Source organism: Pseudochaenichthys georgianus, chromosome 22 (genome assembly GCF_902827115.2).
Source record: "Pseudochaenichthys georgianus chromosome 22, fPseGeo1.2, whole genome shotgun sequence".
Classification (NCBI taxonomy): domain Eukaryota; kingdom Metazoa; phylum Chordata; class Actinopteri; order Perciformes; family Channichthyidae; genus Pseudochaenichthys; species Pseudochaenichthys georgianus.
The window spans coordinates 617,994-637,631 of NC_047524.1; the positions used below are offsets into that span (position 1 = coordinate 617,994).

Consider the following 19,638-nt stretch of genomic DNA (forward strand, 5'->3'; position numbering starts at 1 on the left):
CCGGGGTGTAGTTCACAGAGTCACCGCGAGATGGCGCCAGAACACTCGGAAAGAGCAAGGCAAGGCAAGGCAAGTTTGTTTATATTATAGCACCTTTCAACTCAAGGCAATTCAAAGTGCTTTACAAAACGAAAGACATTACGAAACATATTATAAAATGGCATTTAAAAACACTCATTTAAAAGCAAAGTTAATAACAAAGGAACATAAATTAAAGTGTGAGATACACACATCTGAAATGTTTAGCTCTCAATCATTGCTAACTTTTTAGCAGAAATAGTTTTCTTTGACCTCACTTTCTTTCTACTTTCTTTGTGTACTCATCCTTTAGTTATTTCAAGTGTTTGATGCTAAACGAACCCCGCTTTGGAGAATTCTAATCTGACCCCATGGTAGGCCTACCTTTAAGTTTGAATAACTGACAACTTTAATTTTATTTATAGAACAATTTTGCAAATACATCAGGTTTTAGAACACGTAGAAGTATTTAAGTATGATTAGGACAATGTACTTAAAGTGTTAAGAGTAAAAGTAATCGCAAAAAGAAAACGCTTATTTATTGATTGATGCGTTAATGTGTTCATCCCCTCGAAACATTTGGTAAAATGTATATTATTATATATTAATGAGTAGCTTAGAAGCTGATTTCTATTTTGCATTCATAACCCATAAATCAGCAAAGTATATTAAAGCTGTAAATTATGGAGTGAAGTAAAAAATGTAAGTAGTATGAATAGGAGAAGAAAAGTTTTAATTTGGAAATTCAAACCGGAAGTACCCCCCCCCCCTCATTTCCTCTGTGATGATCGCTGCTGCCACGATTTCACCCCCTGTCAAAGTCGAGGGGAGTTCATGCAGAAGTTCAGGCAGAATAATAATGTAGTTATTGCTCAACTCAGAAGATTACCCCGAGTGTGAACAGCTGTTCCTTCTTTCTGCTGCTCCACATGGCGGAAGTGAGCCAACCCATTGTTAGGTAAACAACTCTCTCTGCAGGTTACTTTCGTTTCTGTCCTTTGACTTTCTCACATGTATCCAGTGCCTTTATATATGCAGTCTATGCTTACAACAAAGCAATACGCTTAGCAATCAATCAATCAATCAATGTGTATTTATATAGCCCAATATCATGTTACATTTGTCTCAGTGGACTTCACAGTGTGTACAGAATATCAGTATGACAATACGACACCCTCTGTCCTTAGACCCTCTGTCCTTAGACCCTCTGTCCTTAGACCCTCACATCGTACAAGGAAAAACTTCCAGAGAAAACCCACAGCTTAAAGGGAACATGGGAGAAACCTCAGGGAGAGCAACAGAGGAGGGATCCCTCTCCCAGGACGGACAGACGTGCAATAGATGCCGTGTGTAAATTGAAAAGATAATACATTTGCAACATAGGTAGTCCAAATGTTTGGAAATGCATGTGTGTATAATAGGAAGATGAATCCACGAGGATATCCATCCAGGACCGATGATCCAGGACCACAGCCACGACTCAAGATCCAGGACACAGGACCGCAGGATCATCCATGACTCCGGATCCCAGCGTATATAGACACCAAAAGAAAGACATTTGGGGAAGCTGGGTTAATGGGAACATGAGAGGACACAGGTACAGACAGAGAGAAGGAAGAAGTAAGATGTCCCCCGACAAACTAAGCCTCTATCAGCAAAACTAGGGGCTGAATCTAATCAGCCCTAACTATAAGCTTTATCAAAAAGGAAGGTCTTCAGCGCACTCTTAAAAACGGATAGGGTGTCTGCCGCCCGAACACAAACTGGAAGTTGATTCCACAAATGTGGAGCTTGATAAGAAAAGGCTCTGGCTCCCATTGTACTTTCAGAGACTCTAGGAACAACCAACAACCCTGCATTCTTGGAACGCAATGCCCTAGTAGGCCAGTAGGGTATAATGAGTTCTTTAAGGTAAGATGGCGCCTGCCCATTAAGGGCTTTGTAGGCGAGAAGAAGAATTTTAAATTCTATCCTGTGTTCTATAGGGAGCCAGTGTAAGGCAGCCAGAACAGGAGTAATGTGGTCCCTTCTCCTAACTCTGGTTGGTACACGAGCTGCAGCATTTTGAATCAGCTGAAGCCACTTGACTGACTTCTTGGTACTCCCTGATAAAGAGTTACAATAATCCAGCCTAGAAGTAACAAATGCATGGACTAGTTTCTCTGCATCGTTTTGAGGCAAGATATGCCTGATTTTTGCAATGTTACGTAGATGGAAGTAGGCGGTCCTTGAAATTGATTTTATGTGGGCGTTAAGTTTTCCAGGTCGGATGCGTAAGACTAAAACGAGGCTTTAAAGGAGGTATAATTTAATTCTGGTTTAGTATTGATAAGTAAACTTGAGTCAAAGATTGCTGCAAGGAGAGACTATTTCTCTAAAATTATCACGGGAAATGGGAGAAATGCTAAGGTGTTATTTTCCACCATTGATCAGATGCTAAACAAAGCCCCGTCCCCAGGCCCGCCTTAACCTGCCATCAGGCCCTGGGGCTGATAGGTTTTGTAGGCCCCCTATTTAAACAACAAATGAAAGTCATTTCCTCGGCAGGCTCTGTGATCGCAGTTCTCCACTCTGCTCTGCGCGCCTGGTCCTCTCCTCCAGATGAGTGGCGTATCGGGCCTCCCTCATGTATCTGTCCGGTTGCCGTTGGCTCCCCTCCACGTAGCAAGTCCTCGTCGTCCTCTCATCTCCTCCAACAGATAATGTCTCTCCTGTCTGTTTTTCCTCTCCCGCTACTCCATCGCTATCAGAACCAGACGGCCTACTTCGCTCCGAGGCCAGCACCGCTGCCGCTCGGTACAGAACTCATCTGTCCTTCCTCCTCATCCCGGCCTACAGGTTTAAAATAATCTGGAAGCTTCGGCATGTTTTGTAACAGCTGCTTGTCTCGAAACTCCTTTTCCCTCAACAATTTCCTTTCCCGAGCGCCACTCTCAAACTTTTTCTCCTAAACAACCTTCTTCTGTCACTCAATCACTCGCAGTTTGAATAAGTCACATGTGAAACATATTCTCATGCTGATTGGCTGTTGAGTGGTGCCCACTGACTGTTTCGGAGTCATCTCTGGAATCCATCCATCTGATTGATTAGCGGAGCAAATGATCAAAATACTACTGAGGGAAGATATATTTTAGTTTGGATTACTGGTCTGGGGGAAGCTCACGAGTGTGTGTGTGTGTTTGTGTATTTTTGCGTTTGTGTGTATTGTGTTTGTTTCCCGGGGAAAACCCTCACGAGAAACACAGGCTGTTGTTCTGCCTGCTGTGACATCAAGTTACTCCGTTCTCCGCTTGTAATTATGCCGAAGCTTCAACGTTGTATTTATCATCTGCATTTTAATATTCTGAAAGCCAAGACTTTGTTTATTTGAAACCAGATGAAAACAAACTGTAACGGACCCTGCCGTGTTATCTATGATTACTAAACGCCTTACATTCATAATGTCAGCCGGAGGGAGGAGGAGTGAGTGGCGAGTGAGAGCTGTTATCTTCCCCTTACAAGCTTCACAAATGTATTTATCGTGTGATTTTGGAAATAAAAGTTTCATATTCTGAAAGCCAAGACTTTGTTTATTTAAATGTTTTTTAAAAACATCCGAAATAATTTTTTTTTTTTTTTAATATTTTTTTTTTTTAAACTTTTTTTATTGGCTCATGATAGGCCCCTGATCTCCGTACGCCCCTGGGCTTCAGCCCAGGTCAGCCCGTGCAGTAAGGCGGCCCTGCCCCTCCCCACCACAGTCTTCCAATGACAAGTGTGAAGAACTTGCAGTATTTTTCACAAACAAAATAACGTCAATCAGAACGAGTAGACGTTAACGGTGTAAACACAGATGATCCCATGAGACCAGCATGGGAAGTTCCACATGCATCTCACTGGGAGATCTCGGCAGGACTGTTACTGAGTGGAACTTCTCCACTTCATGCGTTGAACAGGTGTTGTGTCAAATGATGCACCCCCGTCGTGAAATGCACCCCTTGACACGGGAACGCGCATTTGAATGTATAGTCCGCTATTCGATGTTGTCTTTTTGATGGTTGGGTCATTCCTCACTTATTTTTCAGTTCATTTTTTATTTAATATATGTTTTTATTTAATTGTGACGTCCTGTCTGTATACTTGTGCTTTACAATGTATTGTTTATTTTTACATCAAGTGCTTGAGGGTGGGATTAATAGAAGCATCTTTTTTGGGGGGGTGCTTTTTACGGCAGGCCAGGGGGTGCATTTCACGACGGGGTACCTACAGCATTCTTTAAGAGGGTTGTTGTGGAAAATCAACCCGCACGACAGGAAATAATGAAACACAGACATAGATTATGATCCAGTGTAAATAACCACATAAACACAAATATGCATATTAAGTGGTATGTTTCTGAACTCCAGTAGACAGTACACAGTAACCCATACGTTTAATTACAACATGTTTTTATATTATATATTATAGAAAATAAGGTTTGTGTTTTTTTTCTTTCTGCTTGCTCCTCAGTGTTATCCCTGATGATGAAGGGAAAGAAAAGTTCAAGAAGAGTGGCGATGTTGCTTTCTACAGGTACTTTTGGCATTTCATATCTATTATATAGAGCCGGGGAAACAATTCAGATGCAATACAACAGTGTAAATGTAAATGGCCCATTTGATAATAATATAAGATACATTAAACTGTTGGATTATAAGTATTAAAGGTCACCTATCATGCTATGTTTAGGCAACAGCTTAGGTCTCAGATATATAAAAATATATTAAAAACATGTCTGAAGTGTTTTGCTCAAAACACCAAACAGATCACCCATTCCAGCCATGCCTCACATCCCTCTATTTCACTTCCTGTTTCAAAAGTGCTGATTTGGGGATAAAGCTTTACACAAAAAAAAGAATGGATACAAATTAAAGAGGAGGGTCTGAGCTCATGCGGGACCCGGCAGCTACCGTCTAAACTAAATGCTGCCGTGATGAAACGCCATATCATGGATCATCAAGGATCTGAAACAGTCTGGAGCTCAAAGGCTTTCTCTCTTGCCGGTTACACCACAAGGTGAGTTCCTTTCTACTTCCTGCTTCTTCACACACATGCTCTCCAGTACAGGTTAGCTCTGAGTGTTAGCATGCTAATGTAAACACCGACCATATTACGTCCAGAACAGTCGGGCATTGTTTCTGATAGCAACGTTTCTGATTGGGCCGTGGGTCCACATTTCAGATATTACGTCATATCGGACGCAAATCTGGATCAGCTCCGTTGTTCCCCGTTTTTAGAGATTTGGGTTCGGAGGAAAAGAGAGGGTTTTATCTTCTGACGCTGCGTGAGTTCCCCGACACACCGGGGACACATCTTCATGTATAAAAGACAAAAAAGTCCATTTTGCATGATAGGTCCCCTTTAAAACTGATTTAGCTCATGCTTTTCCACCCTGGGGTTAAAATATACTTTGTTAATTTCCACTTCTGCCATTTTATATAAGTTGTATTTGCAAATGACTTTAATCGCCAACAGTTAAGTGTATTCTGCAGAACTTCGAGCCTCCTCAATACCCTGTTTTTTGGATGCATTGTGATTTCATTTCTTGTTTTCACTTCCTAGGCGCCAGATGGAGGGCCCCAACCTGCAGCATCGAGCTCTGTTGGACACCTTGGTGCTGACGGAGACGGGGGCTCGCTTCGAGCTGTTGGAACCGGACACACAGGTCTGAACACAACCATGATGATACTTCTCTTTATTTATCTTTGATACTATTTGAAAATTGTCATATTAGAAACATAAATAACAGGTCTTTTTATGCTGCGTTAGTGCACATCAGGGGTTCTATAACAACTAAACTGCCCTTTTAAATTCTGAAGAAAATACTTTCTTTGTCCTTTTCACAGAGCAAACTGCTTCTTTCTGTGTCACCGTGCAAAAACGACACTGTGAGGATACTAATCGATGAGATGGAGCCCATTAAAGCTCGCTACAGAGTTCCAGACGTGATTACAGGGGAGCTGCAGTGTGAACAGTAAGATCTGAGTCACGCCTCCATCATCATTTCCAGCTACACAAGCAATATTCTATAACACATAGGTGTGAGCAAGCTCTCTGATTGGTCAATAGGCGTGTTTGATTCCACGATCAAACAACGGTCAAATAGAACGTGTCTTTTCACAACAAGTCAGTATCCCTCCGCGTCTGAAAAAAACGGTATACCGTTGGTCCGAAAAGCAAACTGCCTGCAGTTTGCTTTTCGGACTGGAACAAGAAAGCAGCGGAGAAGTAGTGGTTTCCATAGCGACACACAGCCGTTACACTGTTACATTGTCTCTCGCTACAAAATGTCAGATTTTATAGTTAATTTTGATTTGTTGGGGGGCCTCAGTATAGATGAATGGTTGGACATGGACACAGACCACAAAACCAACGAAAGATTTGCGGCTGTTTCAACTGACGAGCTGAGTGCGTTGGAAAAAAGTCGCAACGAAAAGAGTACATTGGCGTCAACTACCTGGGCTGTCAAATGTCTCAAAGCGTTCTTAAAAAGCCAGGAGAAAATGGTGGATTTCGGAACAGTGTCCAAACCGGAGCTAAACAGCTTACTTCGCCAGTTTTATGGAAGTGTTAGAAACACTAAGGGCCAGCAGTACGCTATTAGTAGGTCGGTTTGAGAGCTGGGATCAACCGCTTCATTAATGACCCTCCGTACAGCCGGGCATGGTGTTTGATGAAAGACAATGAGTTTACCACCTCAAATAACGTGTTCTCCGGACTCATCAAGTCACTCAGAAGGGCTGGGCAGGACAAAACTGAACACCATCCCGCTATCACCAACGAGGACCTCGAAATCCTGAGGAAGTCCCGGGCCATGGACCCAAACACACCACGGGGCCTCCTCAACAAGGTAATAATAATAATAATAATAATAGCATAATAATAGCTACTTTATTGATCCGCAAGGAAATTGTTTTTACAGTAGACATTTCCTACATTACATTACAGGTGTGGTTCGATACCCAACTGCATTTCGGAAGAAGGGGAAAGGAGGGCCTGAGGAAACTCACTCCACAATCTTTCGTTGTTAAACGAGATTCTGCAGGTGAGTTGATCAAACACGCGTTCGCCGGACTCATCAAGTCACTCAGAGGGGCTGGGCAACGAAAAAGTTATTATCATTAAGCCTACAAGCTTTTATTATTATCAGGCTATTATTACTATTATTATTATTATTGTTGTTGTTCTTATTATATTGTTCATCATTGTTATTATTTCATCATTGTTATTATCTTTGTTGTTGCTTCATAAGTTCAAACTTGCCTAACATTCGTTTTTTTTTTTAATTATCCTTAAGGCACCAAATATGTGACGATGGCATTTAACGAGGAAACTAAAAATCATAAATGCCACAACGACAGGGAGCGCCAGAACAGGAGAGGGGCAATGTTTGAGGAGCCGGGCAATGCCCTTTGCCCGGTAGCTTCGTTCGAGGCCTACCTATCAACACTGCCTGAATCAGCAAAGGCTTTCTACCACCATCCAAGGAAGTCGGTGAAGCCTGGGGATGCGGTGTGGTATAGCATGGAGCCCTTGGGGGTGAACAGCCTGGGGTCCATGATGACCCGCATTAGTGAAGAGGCTGGCACTGCTACGCGTTACACCAACCATTGCGTCAGAAGCACCTCAGACAGCGGCTGGCGGAGGCAGGGTTGGAGGCCAGAGAAATAATGTCCGTTAGCGGGCATAAAAACGAGTCATCGCTTCGCAGCTACTGGGCTCCATCTCTGGACAACAGAAAGATGTGGAGCAACGCGCTTTTTGCCGGTCCGGGACATGCCATGAAACGGCCACTGGAGGAAAGCTCTTCCGATAACCTACCCGTGAACACCACAGCACCACCTGCAAACAAGTCTGGCATGGAGTTCATGGAGAGCTGTTTCAAAAATTGCACATTTAATGGCAGCATGAACATCCACCTTCATTCTGAAGCCAAAATGTTAAATATGTAAATAAATAAATAAATAGCCTAATTCAAGAATTGTTGTCAATAAATTGTTTTCAATAAATTGGTTAATAATATATTATTTACTATAATTATATCAATAACTGTAAGCGGGGAAGCAGGAGTGTTCGATTGATCGGCTAGCGTTACCAAGGGAACTATACTTTATAGGAACTACTTTCTGACGGAGATTAACTCAAGCAGAAAGTGTAGGTTTGGGAGAAAATTAGCCCACATTATGAAATTATTTTACGATATTGTTGATTACACTGATAGTTTGTGTTATAGAATCGCAATCATACACTTGAGGCCGTTCTTGAACGTCATTATTGGTACGACAGTACTGCGGCAGGACCGAGGCGCTTGCGCCGAGGTCCGTTACTGGAGTATGATTGCTTAATTATCTACTTCTTCTTTGCCATTAAAGGGGCCCTATTACGTTTTTGGGGTTTGCTATTGGAATCCTTTGTTCTTTAAAGTAGAGACACTATGTACTGATATACACCTGAACATCAGCAGGAGAGAACTCTTTAAAGTAGAGATAGTACATACTGATATACACCTGAACATCAGCAGGAGAGGACTCTTTAAAGTAGAGACACTACATACTGATATACACCTGAACATCAGCAGGAGAGGACTCTTTAAAGTAGAGATACTACATACTGATATACACCTGAACATCAGCAGGAGATGACTCTTTAAAGTAGAGACACTACATACTGATATACACCTGAACATCAGCAGGAGAGGACTCTTTAAAGTAGAGACACTACATACTGATATACACCTGAACATCAGCAGGAGAGGACTCTTTAAAGTAGAGACACTACATACTGATATACACCTGAACATCAGCAGGAGAGAACTCTTTAAAGTAGAGACACTACATACTGATATACACCTGAACATCAGCAGGAGAGGACTCTTTAAAGTAGAGACTCTACATACTGATATACACCTGAACATCAGCAGGAGAGGACTCTTTAAAGTAGAGACACTATACTGATATACACCTGAACATCAGCAGGAGAGGACTCTTTAAAGTAGAGACTCTACATACTGATATACACCTGAACATCAGCAGGAGAGGACTCTTTAAAGTAGAGACACTATACTGATATACACCTGAACATCAGCAGGAGAGGACTCTTTAAAGTAGAGACACTACATACTGATATACACCTGAACATCAGCAGGAGAGGACTCTTTAAAGTAGAGATACCATTTTCCAAAAGTAAAGCTTTTTTAGAAAACATTCAGAAATGTTCCGTACATCCATCACCACATGATAACCCCCTCCCCTCTACTAGGCCGGTGAGATCCCCTCGCTGAGGAGGAGGCGCAGGGAGCCTCAGACGAACGTCCACTGGCTGTCAGAGAGCGGCCTGATCGACTGCCTGGTTCTGCTGGGGCCCGGTCCACAGCAGGTCTTCAAACAGTACGCCCAGCTCACAGGTGTGTGTGTGTGTGTGTGTGTGTGTGTGTGTGTGTGTGTGTGTGTGTGTGTGTGTGTGTGTGTGTGTGTGTGTGTGTGTGTGTGTGTGTGTGTGTGTGTGTGTGTGTGTGTGTGTGTGTGTGTGTGTGTGTGTTTGCAGCACTCAGTTTGCGTTTTATTTCCTATTTAATTTTCCTATTTATTTAATTAAAATATATATAAACATAAGACGTTAAGAATCTGCAATAAAATAATAATAAATAAAATATATTTGTACAAACAAAGGAAGTTAAAGTCAAATGTCCAATAAAAAATAATAATTCGTAAGATATTTATATAAGCTTAAGAAGTTAAGAATTTGCATAAAAAGATGAAATAAAAAACATTAATACAAACAAATGAAGTAAAAGTCAAATGTACAATAAAAAAATTGAAGACAAATATATGAGTACAGTATACAGTGAGTAGGCTGATCTGATATTACACCCCCCCCCCCCTCCCTCTGCAGGGTTTCAGGCCCTCCCCCCTTTATTCTCTCTCGGGTACCATCAGTGCCGCTGGAGCTACAACGATGAGGCCGACGTGAGGGCGGTGGACGCTGGATTCGATCACCACGACATCCCGTACGACGCTATCTGGCTGGACATCGAGCACACGGACGGGAAGCGGTACTTCACCTGGGACCCCGTGGCCTTCCCAAATCCATCCGGCCTGCAGCGCCACCTGGAGGACAAGAAGAGGAAGGTGAGGTTCATTGGCATTTTTTGAAATTTGTATTTTCCACATGTATATATCTTTTTTATTTTTAATCTTTTGAACGCTATTTTAATTCTATTTCTGAAATATATTGGACTGTTTATTTCTGTGTCTTAGTGTCTCTCATGTATATTGAAATCATTTCCAAAATTCGGATCAATAAAGTATCTATCTATCTACCTATCATCTATCCATCTATCTACCTATCATCCATCTACCTACCTACCTACCTACCTACCTACCTACCTCTCTCTCTCTCTCTCTATCTATCTATCATCTACCTACCTACCTACCTCTCTCTCTCTCTCTCTCTCTATCTATCTATCTATCTATCTATCATCTACCTATCTATCAATCATCTACCTACCTACCTACCTACCTACCTACCTACCTACCTACCTACCTACCTCTCTCTCTCTCTCTCTCTCTATCTTGAATCTTGAATGATACGTAAAATAATAACAATAATATATATATACATTTTTTTCAGTTGGTTGTGATCAGTGGCCCCCACATTAAGGTGGATCCTGATTGGTCGATGTACCGCGAGGCAAGAGACGGAGAACACTTCGTTAAAAACAGAGACGGGGAGATTTATCGAGGCTCCTGCTGGCCGGGTAATGTTTTCCCATAACACTAACAGGTTAAACGTGTGTTCCATAAAACTGGGATTAATGTTTATCCTACTTTCCTAAAGTCCAAGGTGTCTTTAAATATCTAGTTTTATCTGTCCTAAACCTAAATATAATCACTTTGATATGATAGAAAAGTAGGAAATATTCATATTTAAGAGGCACAAAATATAATTTAAAGACATTTTTGATTAAAGATATGGGATTTAATGGTAGTTGGCGATATAAGGTTATTCCTACTTCCAAACTGAAAAATTGAAGGTATTTTTTATATATCTTTGAGTTCCTCCACACAAAGTATAGACTATTTTTTTCTTGGCTGCTATTTTTAGTATTTTTCTCATTGTCTTTTTTATGAACCTCTCTCTCAGGTGAGTCCTCTTACCTGGACTTCAGCAGAGCAGACACTCGAGCGTGGTACTCCAGATGTTTCGGCCTGGATAAATACAAGGTGAGTGTAACAACTAAGAGAAGCAACATAAACCAGATGTTTCGGGTCAAAATGAAAGGTATTTATTGATAGTACTCACATTAAAAGGATACAAACATTAGTGTTTAGTATTCTTACTCGGTGAGTTTTTTGAAAGCCATAAACTTGTTTCTTTCTGACGCAGGGATCGACGTCCTCGTTGTTTGTGTGGAACGATATGAACGAACCGTCTGTATTTGACGGGCCGGAGCAGACGATGCCGAAAGACGCAGTGCATTATGGGCCAGTGGAGGGAAGCCAGTGGAGGGAAGCCAGTGGAGCGAAGACAGTGGAGCGAAGACAGTGGAGGGAAGCCAGTGGAGCGAAGCCAGTGGAGCGAAGCCAGTGGAGCGAAGCCAGTGGAGGGAAGACAGTGGAGGGAAGCCAGTGGAGGGAAGCCAGTGGAGGGAAGACAGTGGAGGGAAGCCAGTGGAGGGAAGCCAGTGGAGGGAAGACAGTGGAGGGAAGACAGTGGAGGGAAGCCAGTGGAGGGAAGCCAGTGGAGGGAAGCCAGTGGAGGGAAGACAGTGGAGCGAAGCCAGTGGAGGGAAGCCAGTGGAGCGAAGACAGTGGAGCGAAGACAGTGGAGGGAAGCCAGTGGAGCGAAGACAGTGGAGGGAAGCCAGTGGAGCGAAGACAGTGGAGCGAAGACAGTGGAGGGAAGCCAGTGGAGCGAAGACAGTGGAGCGAAGACAGTGGAGCGAAGCCAGTGGAGCGAAGCCAGTGGAGGGAAGCCAGTGGACAAAAGACAGTGGAGGGAAGACAGTGGAGGGAAGCCAGTGGAGGGAAGCCAGTGGAGCGAAGCCAGTGGAGGGAAGCCAGTGGAGCGAAGCCAGTGGAGCGAAGACAGTGGAGCGAAGCCAGTGGAGGGAAGCCAGTGGAGGGAAGCCAGTGGACGGAAGCCAGTGGAGCGAAGCCAGTGGAGCGAAGACAGTGGAGCGAAGCCAGTGGAGGGAAGACAGTGGAGGGAAGCCAGTGGAGGGAAGCCAGTGGACGGAAGACAGTGGAGGGAAGACAGTGGAGCGAAGCCAGTGGACGGAAGACAGTGGAGGGAAGCCAGTGGAGGGAAGCCAGTGGAGGGAAGCCAGTGGAGGGAAGCCAGTGGAGCGAAGCCAGTGGAGGGAAGCCAGTGGAGCGAAGCCAGTGGAGCGAAGACAGTGGAGCGAAGCCAGTGGAGGGAAGCCAGTGGAGCGAAGACAGTGGAGCGAAGCCAGTGGAGGGAAGCCAGTGGACGGAAGACAGTGGAGGGAAGCCAGTGGAGGGAAGCCAGTGGAGGGAAGCCAGTGGAGCGAAGCCAGTGGAGGGAAGCCAGTGGAGCGAAGCCAGTGGAGGGAAGCCAGTGGAGCGAAGCCAGTGGAGCGAAGACAGTGGAGCGAAGCCAGTGGAGGGAAGCCAGTGGAGGGAAGCCAGTGGACGGAAGACAGTGGAGGGAAGACAGTGGAGGGAAGACAGTGGAGGGAAGACAGTGGAGGGAAGTCAGTGGAGGGAAGCCAGTGGAGCGAAGCCAGTGGAGCGAAGCCAGTGGAGCGAAGCCAGTGGAGGGAAGACAGTGGAGGGAAGCCAGTGGACGGAAGCCAGTGGACGGAAGACAGTGGAGGGAAGACAGTGGAGGGAAGTCAGTGGAGGGAAGCCAGTGGAGCGAAGCCAGTGGAGCGAAGCCAGTGGAGCGAAGCCAGTGGAGGGAAGACAGTGGAGGGAAGCCAGTGGACGGAAGCCAGTGGAGGGAAGACAGTGGAGGGAAGCCAGTGGAGGGAAGACAGTGGAGGGAAGACAGTGGAGGGAAGCCAGTGGAGGGAAGACAGTGGAGGGAAGACAGTGGAGCGAAGCCAGTGGAGCGAAGACAGTGGAGGGAAGACAGTGGAGCGAAGCCAGTGGAGGGAAGCCAGTGGAGCGAAGACAGTGGAGGGAAGCCAGTGGAGCGAAGACAGTGGAGGGAAGACAGTGGAGGGAAGCCAGTGGAGGGAAGCCAGTGGAGGGAAGACAGTGGAGCGAAGCCAGTGGAGCGAAGCCAGTGGAGCGAAGCCAGTGGAGGGAAGCCAGTGGAGGGAAGCCAGTGGAGCGAAGCCAGTGGAGGGAAGCCAGTGGAGCGAAGCCAGTGGAGGGAAGCCAGTGGAGGGAAGCCAGTGGAGGGAAGCCAGTGGAGCGAAGCCAGTGGAGCGAAGCCAGTGGAGCGAAGCCAGTGGAGGGAAGCCAGAACTGGTGTGATGTGGTCAAACTTGCGGGTTCCTGTGAGCAGCCGCGCCGCAGCGTTTTGTACAAGCTGCAGGCGGGCCAGCGAAGTCTTATTTAGGCCGGCATAAAGTGCCGGAAACAAAGGCATGAATTACACGCTCAAAGTTTAAAAAGGATAAAACCGGTTTGATTTTGGACAGGAGCCTCAAGTGATAACAACTGGATTGTTGTATGTTGTATGTTTGTCTTTATACATATCATTTAAATACAAATAATTAATAATAATCCAAAAGCCAGTGGAGGGAAGCCAGTGGAGGGAAGCCAGTGGAGGGAAGACAGTGGAGGGAAGACAGTGGAGGGAAGCCAGTGGAGCGAAGCCAGTGGAGGGAAGCCAGTGGAGGGAAGCCAGTGGAGCGAAGCCAGTGGAGGGAAGCCAGTGGAGCGAAGCCAGTGGAGGGAAGCCAGTGGAGGGAAGCCAGTGGAGGGAAGACAGTGGAGGGAAGCCAGTGGAGGGAAGCCAGTGGAGGGAAGCCAGTGGAGGGAAGACAGTGGAGCGAAGCCAGTGGAGGGAAGCCAGTGGAGGGAAGACAGTGGAGGGAAGCCAGTGGAGGGAAGCCAGTGGAGGGAAGCCAGTGGAGCGAAGACAGTGGAGGGAAGACAGTGGAGGGAAGACAGTGGAGCGAAGCCAGTGGAGCGAAGCCAGTGGAGCGAAGCCAGTGGAGGGAAGACAGTGGAGGGAAGCCAGTGGAGGGAAGCCAGTGGAGCGAAGCCAGTGGAGCGAAGACAGTGGAGCGAAGCCAGTGGAGGGAAGCCAGTGGAGGGAAGCCAGTGGAGGGAAGACAGTGGAGCGAAGCCAGTGGAGGGAAGCCAGTGGAGGGAAGACAGTGGAGGGAAGACAGTGGAGGGAAGCCAGTGGAGGGAAGCCAGTGGAGCGAAGACAGTGGAGCGAAGACAGTGGAGGGAAGACAGTGGAGGGAAGCCAGTGGAGGGAAGCCAGTGGACGGAAGACAGTGGAGGGAAGACAGTGGAGCGAAGCCAGTGGAGGGAAGTCAGTGGAGCGAAGACAGTGGAGCGAAGCCAGTGGAGGGAAGCCAGAACTGGTGTGATGTGGTCAAACTTGCGGGTTCCTGTGAGCAGCCGCGCCGCAGCGTTTTGTACAAGCTGCAGGCGGGCCAGCGAAGTCTTATTTAGGCCGGCATAAAGTGCCGGAAACAAAGGCATGAATTACACGCTCAAAGTTTAAAAAGGATAAAACCGGTTTGATTTTGGACAGGAGCCTCAAGTGATAACAACTGGATTGTTGTATGTTGTATGTTTGTCTTTATACATATCATTTAAATACAAATAATGAATAATAATACAAAATTAAAGCTACGGGCTACATATTTTACATTTACACAAAGCATAAAATGTATATAAATAAAAGAAAATAGAAAAGGAAATACTTGTTAATATGTAAAGGTTTGTGTCTGTCGTTAAAATAAAATAAATATTTCACATAAAATACGCGTGTGTGCGATAACGTGTTTCATCTTTTAATAGAAACACAGAAATAGAAAAACAGTATATTTACATATATATAATATCATTCCCATTTACTGACATACATACATTATGCTTGTATACATGCAGCGCACACTGTAAGAAATGACGGGCAACATAACAACAAGGATGCAAAAAAATTCAAGATGCATCAAGTATTAAATACGATCACGATTGAAATGATTTTTATGATGAGTTAATTATTAAATAATCCTCCTTATTTATTCAGATATATTCCCTGTGCTTCAGGTCCCTGTGTTCCAGCGGGGAGGCTCGGTGCTCTGCAGGGCCGCAGGACGTGTTTCCTGCACCGCTGACCTGCAGCTGCTGCCCCTCTCCATCACTGTGGCCCCCAGCCCCCAGGTACACATGAAGGTCACCTATCTTCTCCATGTCTCTTCTTCATCAACATGTGTCCCCTCTTCTCCATGTCTCTTCTGCATCAACATGTGTCCCCTCTTCTTCATGTCTCTTCTACATCAACATGTGTCCCCTCTTCTCCATGTCTCTTCTGCATCAACATGTGTCCCCTCTTCTTCATGTCTCTTCTTCATCAACATGTGTCCCCTCTTCTCCATGTCTCTTCTACATCAACATGTGTCCCCTCTTCCTCATGTCTCTTCTACATCAACATGTGTCCCCTCTTCTCCACGTCTCTTCTACATCAACATGTGTCCCCTCTTCTCCATGTCTCTTCTACATCAACATGTGTCCCCTCTTCTCCATGTCTCTTCTACATCAACATGTGTCCCCTCTTCTTCATGTCTCTTCTACATCAACATGTGTCCCCTCTTCTTCATGTCTCTTCTACATCAACATGTGTCCCCTCTTCTCCATGTCTCTTCTACATCAACATGTGTCCCCTCTTCTTCATGTCAGGGTCTCGCTGACGGAGAGCTCTATCTGGACGACGGGCACTCCTTCAGATTCAGAGACAGGAAGTCCTTCAGCCGGCGGCGCTTCAGCTTCCTGTCCGACCGTCTGATCTGCCGGTGAGAAACACCGAGGAGGAGCGGACATTAAAAAAACATTTCTATTTCTTTTTGTATTTTTCATGTGCAAGTGACACTAAAGCTGCGCTGAGCCTCAACTCGTGGATTCACACAAACTGGGGATATTTAAATCATTTGCATTATCCTTGTTATCATCCATCTTCGAAAGGGGAAACAGAAACACTTTAGTTATCGTGGGAGGGAAAGCCGGTTTCTTAAATTGATCACAGTTGCTCCGTTTAAGAATAGAAATTAAATAGAATCAAATAAATAAATCAATACAATTTTAAAATATTATTAAATCATTTGTATTAAATTAAATAACAATAAACACAACTTAAAGGGGACCTATCATGCAAAATGCACTTGTTGATGTCTTTTATACATCGACATGTGTCCCCGGTGTGTCGGGGAACTCACGCAGCGTCAGGAAATAAAACCCTCTCTCTTTTCCTCCGTACCCAAATCTCTAAAAACGGGGAACAACGGAGCTGATCCAGATTTGCGTCCGATATGACGTAACATCTGAAATGTGGACCCACGGTCCAATCAGAAACGTTGCTATCAGAAACAATGCCCGACTGTTTTGGACGTAATATGGTCGGTGTTTACATTAGCATCGCTAACACTCAGAGCTAACCTGTACTGGAGAGCATGTGTGTGAAGAAGCAGGAAGTAGAAAGGAACTCACCTTGTGGTGTAACCGGCAAGAGAGAAAGCCTTTGAGCTCCAGACTGTTTCAGAGAGAATCCTTGATGATCCATGATATGGAGTTTCATCACGGCAGCATTTAGTTTAGACGGTAGTTGCCGGGTCCCGCATGAGCTCAGACCCCTCCTCTTTTATTTTTCATCAATTTAAAAAAAAAAATGTTTAAGCTTTATCCCCAAATCAGCACTTTTGAAACAGGAAGTGAAACAGAGGGATACGAGGCATGGCTAGAATGGGTGATCTGTTTGGTATTTTGAGCAAAACAATTCACAGACATGTTTTTTATATATTTTTATACATATGAGACCTGTGCTGTTGCCTGAACATAGCATGATAGGTGACCTTTAAATTAAATAACAATAAACAAAGGTTAAGGTAAACATGTAGCACAATACATATTATTTGTGTCAAACCTGACATGAACTATTCCAATTTCAAATTAAATTGTCACTAACTAAAGTACGATCTTTGGTAGATATAATAATCAGAATTAATATTAAAACCACATTTAAATCCCAGGGTTGATTATGAATCGCCCCATAGGCAACGTTTGGTTTTTGCAGTCCCTGGATACACGACAAAGAAAGTATTACTCCCTACTTGTTCATATTGAAGACAAGGGTCAAAAGAAAAGCGTGATGTTTTGTGTTAATAACTTCTGATAGTATTTATCGTGTTTTCTTGCAGTGCTGCAGGTGAGGGGGAAACATTTGAGTGTGACACCGTCGTTCAGACGCTCATTGTCTTGGGACTGAAGAGAAAACCGTCCTCTGTGATCGTACACGTGAACGGTGAGGAGATCTAACATACATTATTTATGTATTTTTAACATCATTTAAATAATTGAGAAGTAATAAAACAATGTCATTTTCAGAGGTGGGAGAAGTACTCAGATCTGGTACTTGAGTAAAAGTAGAAGTACTCAGATCTGGTACTTGAGTAAAAGTAGAAGTACTCAGATCTTGTACTTGAGTAAAAGTAGAAGTACTCAGATCTTGTACTTGAGTAAAAGTAGAAGTACTCAGATCTTGTACTTGAGTAAAAGTAGAAGTACTCAGATCTGGTACTTGAGTAGAAGTACTCAGATCTTGTACTTGAGTAAAAGTAGAAGTACTCAGATCTGGTACTTGAGTAGAAGTACTCAGATCTTGTACTTGAGTAAAAGTAGAAGTACTCAGATCTGGTACTTGAGTAGAAGTACTCAGATCTTGTCCTTGAGTAAAAGTAGAAGTACTCAGATCTTGTACTTGAGTAAAAGTAGAAGTACTCAGATCTTGTCCTTGAGTAAAAGTAGAAATACTCAGATATTGTACTTCAGTAAAAGTAGAAGTACTCAGATCTGGTACTTGAGTAAAAGTAGAATTACTCAGATCTGGTACTTGAGTAAAAGTAGAAGTACTCAGATCTTGTACTTGAGTAAAAGTAGAAGTACTCAGATCTTGTACTTGAGTAAAAGTAGAAGTACTCAGATCTTGTCCTTGAGTAAAAGTAGAAGTACTCAGATCTTGTTCTTGAGTAAAAGTAGAAGTACTCAGATCTGGTACTTGAGTAAAAGTAGAAGTACTCAGATATTGTACTTCAGTAAAAGTAGAAGTACTCAGATCTTGTTCTTGAGTAAAAGTAGAAGTACTCAGATCTGGTACTTGAGTAAAAGTAGAAGTACTCAGATCTTGTACTTGAGTAAAAGTAGAAGTACTCAGATCTGGTACTTGAGTAAAAGTAGAAGTACTCAGATCTTGTACTTGAGTAAAAGTAGAAGTACCAGAGTGTAGGAATACTCTGTTACAGTAAAAGTCCTGCATTCAAAATGTTACTCAAGTCAAAGTAGAAAAGTATTATCATCTAAATATAGTGAAAGACAGTAAAAGTACTCATGATGCAGATTGGTCCATTTCAGAATAATATATATGATATGTTTTATAATGATTGATCATGAAAGTGTTCTCAAAGCTGGTGAAGGTGCAGCTAGTCTGAAGTACTTTGTAGACTGCAGGGTAGCTGGTGAAGGTGCAGCTAGTCTGAAGTACTTTGTAGACTGCAGGGTAGCTGGTGGATTTACTCCAGGTGGAACTAAAGTCTGATTTAACACTTGATTATATTTCACATCATCCAGATCTGTGAAGTAACTAAAGGTATTAAATACACGTAGTGGAGTAAAAGTACAAAGAAGCAAACAATGGAAATACTCAAGTAAAGTACAAGTACCTCAAACTTGTACTTAAGTACCGTACCTGAGTAAATGTACTTAGTTACTTTACACCACTGGATAGGTAACATATTAGGGGTTGAGGCATTATAAGAATGTAGGTTTCTTTCCGCATAGCATTGCAGAAGAAAGTATCCGTATCGCAGGTTATATTTTATTTATTTTCGTCAGTATACATGTCTTGTAGAAGCCAATGTAAACTATAACGTTCATTTTGTTGTTATTTACCCCCAGGTGCTGAAGACGTCTCGGCTGCGTTTGAGTTCCTGGAGAGCCGCTCCACGCTGACGGTGAAAGACCTGGAGCTCAGGGTGCTGACGGACTGGGAAATACAGATGTGTTAAAAAACTGTCAAAATATATCGGCTTCTGATTCCAGGTAAACAATGATATAGACTTCGGTGTGTAATTCAGTACGAGGCCTTATTGCTTCGTTTGTCTTTTAAACAGGACTTTATTTGTTTATTGTATTGTTTTATGTTTGAATTTGGGAATTAACTCTCACATAAATTATTAAAATTCAAGTTATAAAGACTGTTTTTTAGTCTTATTTTGAACAATTAAACCCAAAGATCTACTTATTATTATTTATTATTTTGGTTGTTGAAAATAATTATTACAATAAGGTTGTCATTATTTATACGGAAGAGGGTTAGGGCCACATGTGGAATGTTTTTGAGATCTAAACAAAAGTGATTTTTGAGGAAACTGAATTTGGGGAATCTCAAAATTCTGCGTTT

The 19,638-nt window shown here is 43.6% G+C and overlaps 2 protein-coding genes across 2 annotated transcripts; both read left to right on the plus strand.

The window, feature by feature from the left end:
• The first annotated feature begins 811 nt into the window (after positions 1-811).
• On the plus strand, positions 812-19,384 carry ganc (glucosidase, alpha; neutral C). Its single transcript, XM_071201659.1, has 14 exons — positions 812-976; positions 4,507-4,569; positions 5,599-5,701; positions 5,883-6,010; positions 6,368-6,605; positions 9,295-9,439; positions 9,928-10,163; positions 10,666-10,792; positions 11,179-11,258; positions 11,422-12,111; positions 15,198-15,353; positions 15,870-15,982; positions 17,381-17,484; positions 19,134-19,384. Exons 1-14 carry the CDS (start codon positions 948-950, stop codon positions 19,241-19,243), a joined length of 2,322 nt encoding a protein of 773 aa, XP_071057760.1. The 5' UTR covers positions 812-947; the 3' UTR covers positions 19,244-19,384.
• On the plus strand, positions 6,022-7,993 carry LOC117467732 (zinc finger MYM-type protein 3-like). The gene is made up of 3 exons (XM_034111567.2): positions 6,022-6,886; positions 6,985-7,081; positions 7,334-7,993. Exons 1-3 carry the CDS (start codon positions 6,710-6,712, stop codon positions 7,705-7,707), a joined length of 648 nt encoding a protein of 215 aa, XP_033967458.1. The 5' UTR covers positions 6,022-6,709; the 3' UTR covers positions 7,708-7,993.
• Positions 19,385-19,638: the final 254 nt, after the last annotated feature.

Bases quoted from the DNA above. Each gene is read 5' to 3' on its own strand.
- ganc (XM_071201659.1), top strand. From the start codon at position 948: ATGGCGGAAGTGAGCCAACCCATTGTTAG. The intron at 9,440-9,927 runs GTGTGTGTGTGT...CTCCCTCTGCAG, and splicing joins ACAGTACGCCCAGCTCACAG to GGTTTCAGGCCCTCCCCCCT. The intron at 17,485-19,133 runs GTGAGGAGATCT...ATTTACCCCCAG, and splicing joins TGTGATCGTACACGTGAACG to GTGCTGAAGACGTCTCGGCT.
- LOC117467732 (XM_034111567.2), top strand. From the start codon at position 6,710: ATGAAAGACAATGAGTTTACCACCTCAAATAACGTGTTCTCCGGACTC. The intron at 6,887-6,984 runs GTAATAATAATA...ATTACATTACAG, and splicing joins CACGGGGCCTCCTCAACAAG to GTGTGGTTCGATACCCAACT. The intron at 7,082-7,333 runs GTGAGTTGATCA...ATTATCCTTAAG, and splicing joins TGTTAAACGAGATTCTGCAG to GCACCAAATATGTGACGATG.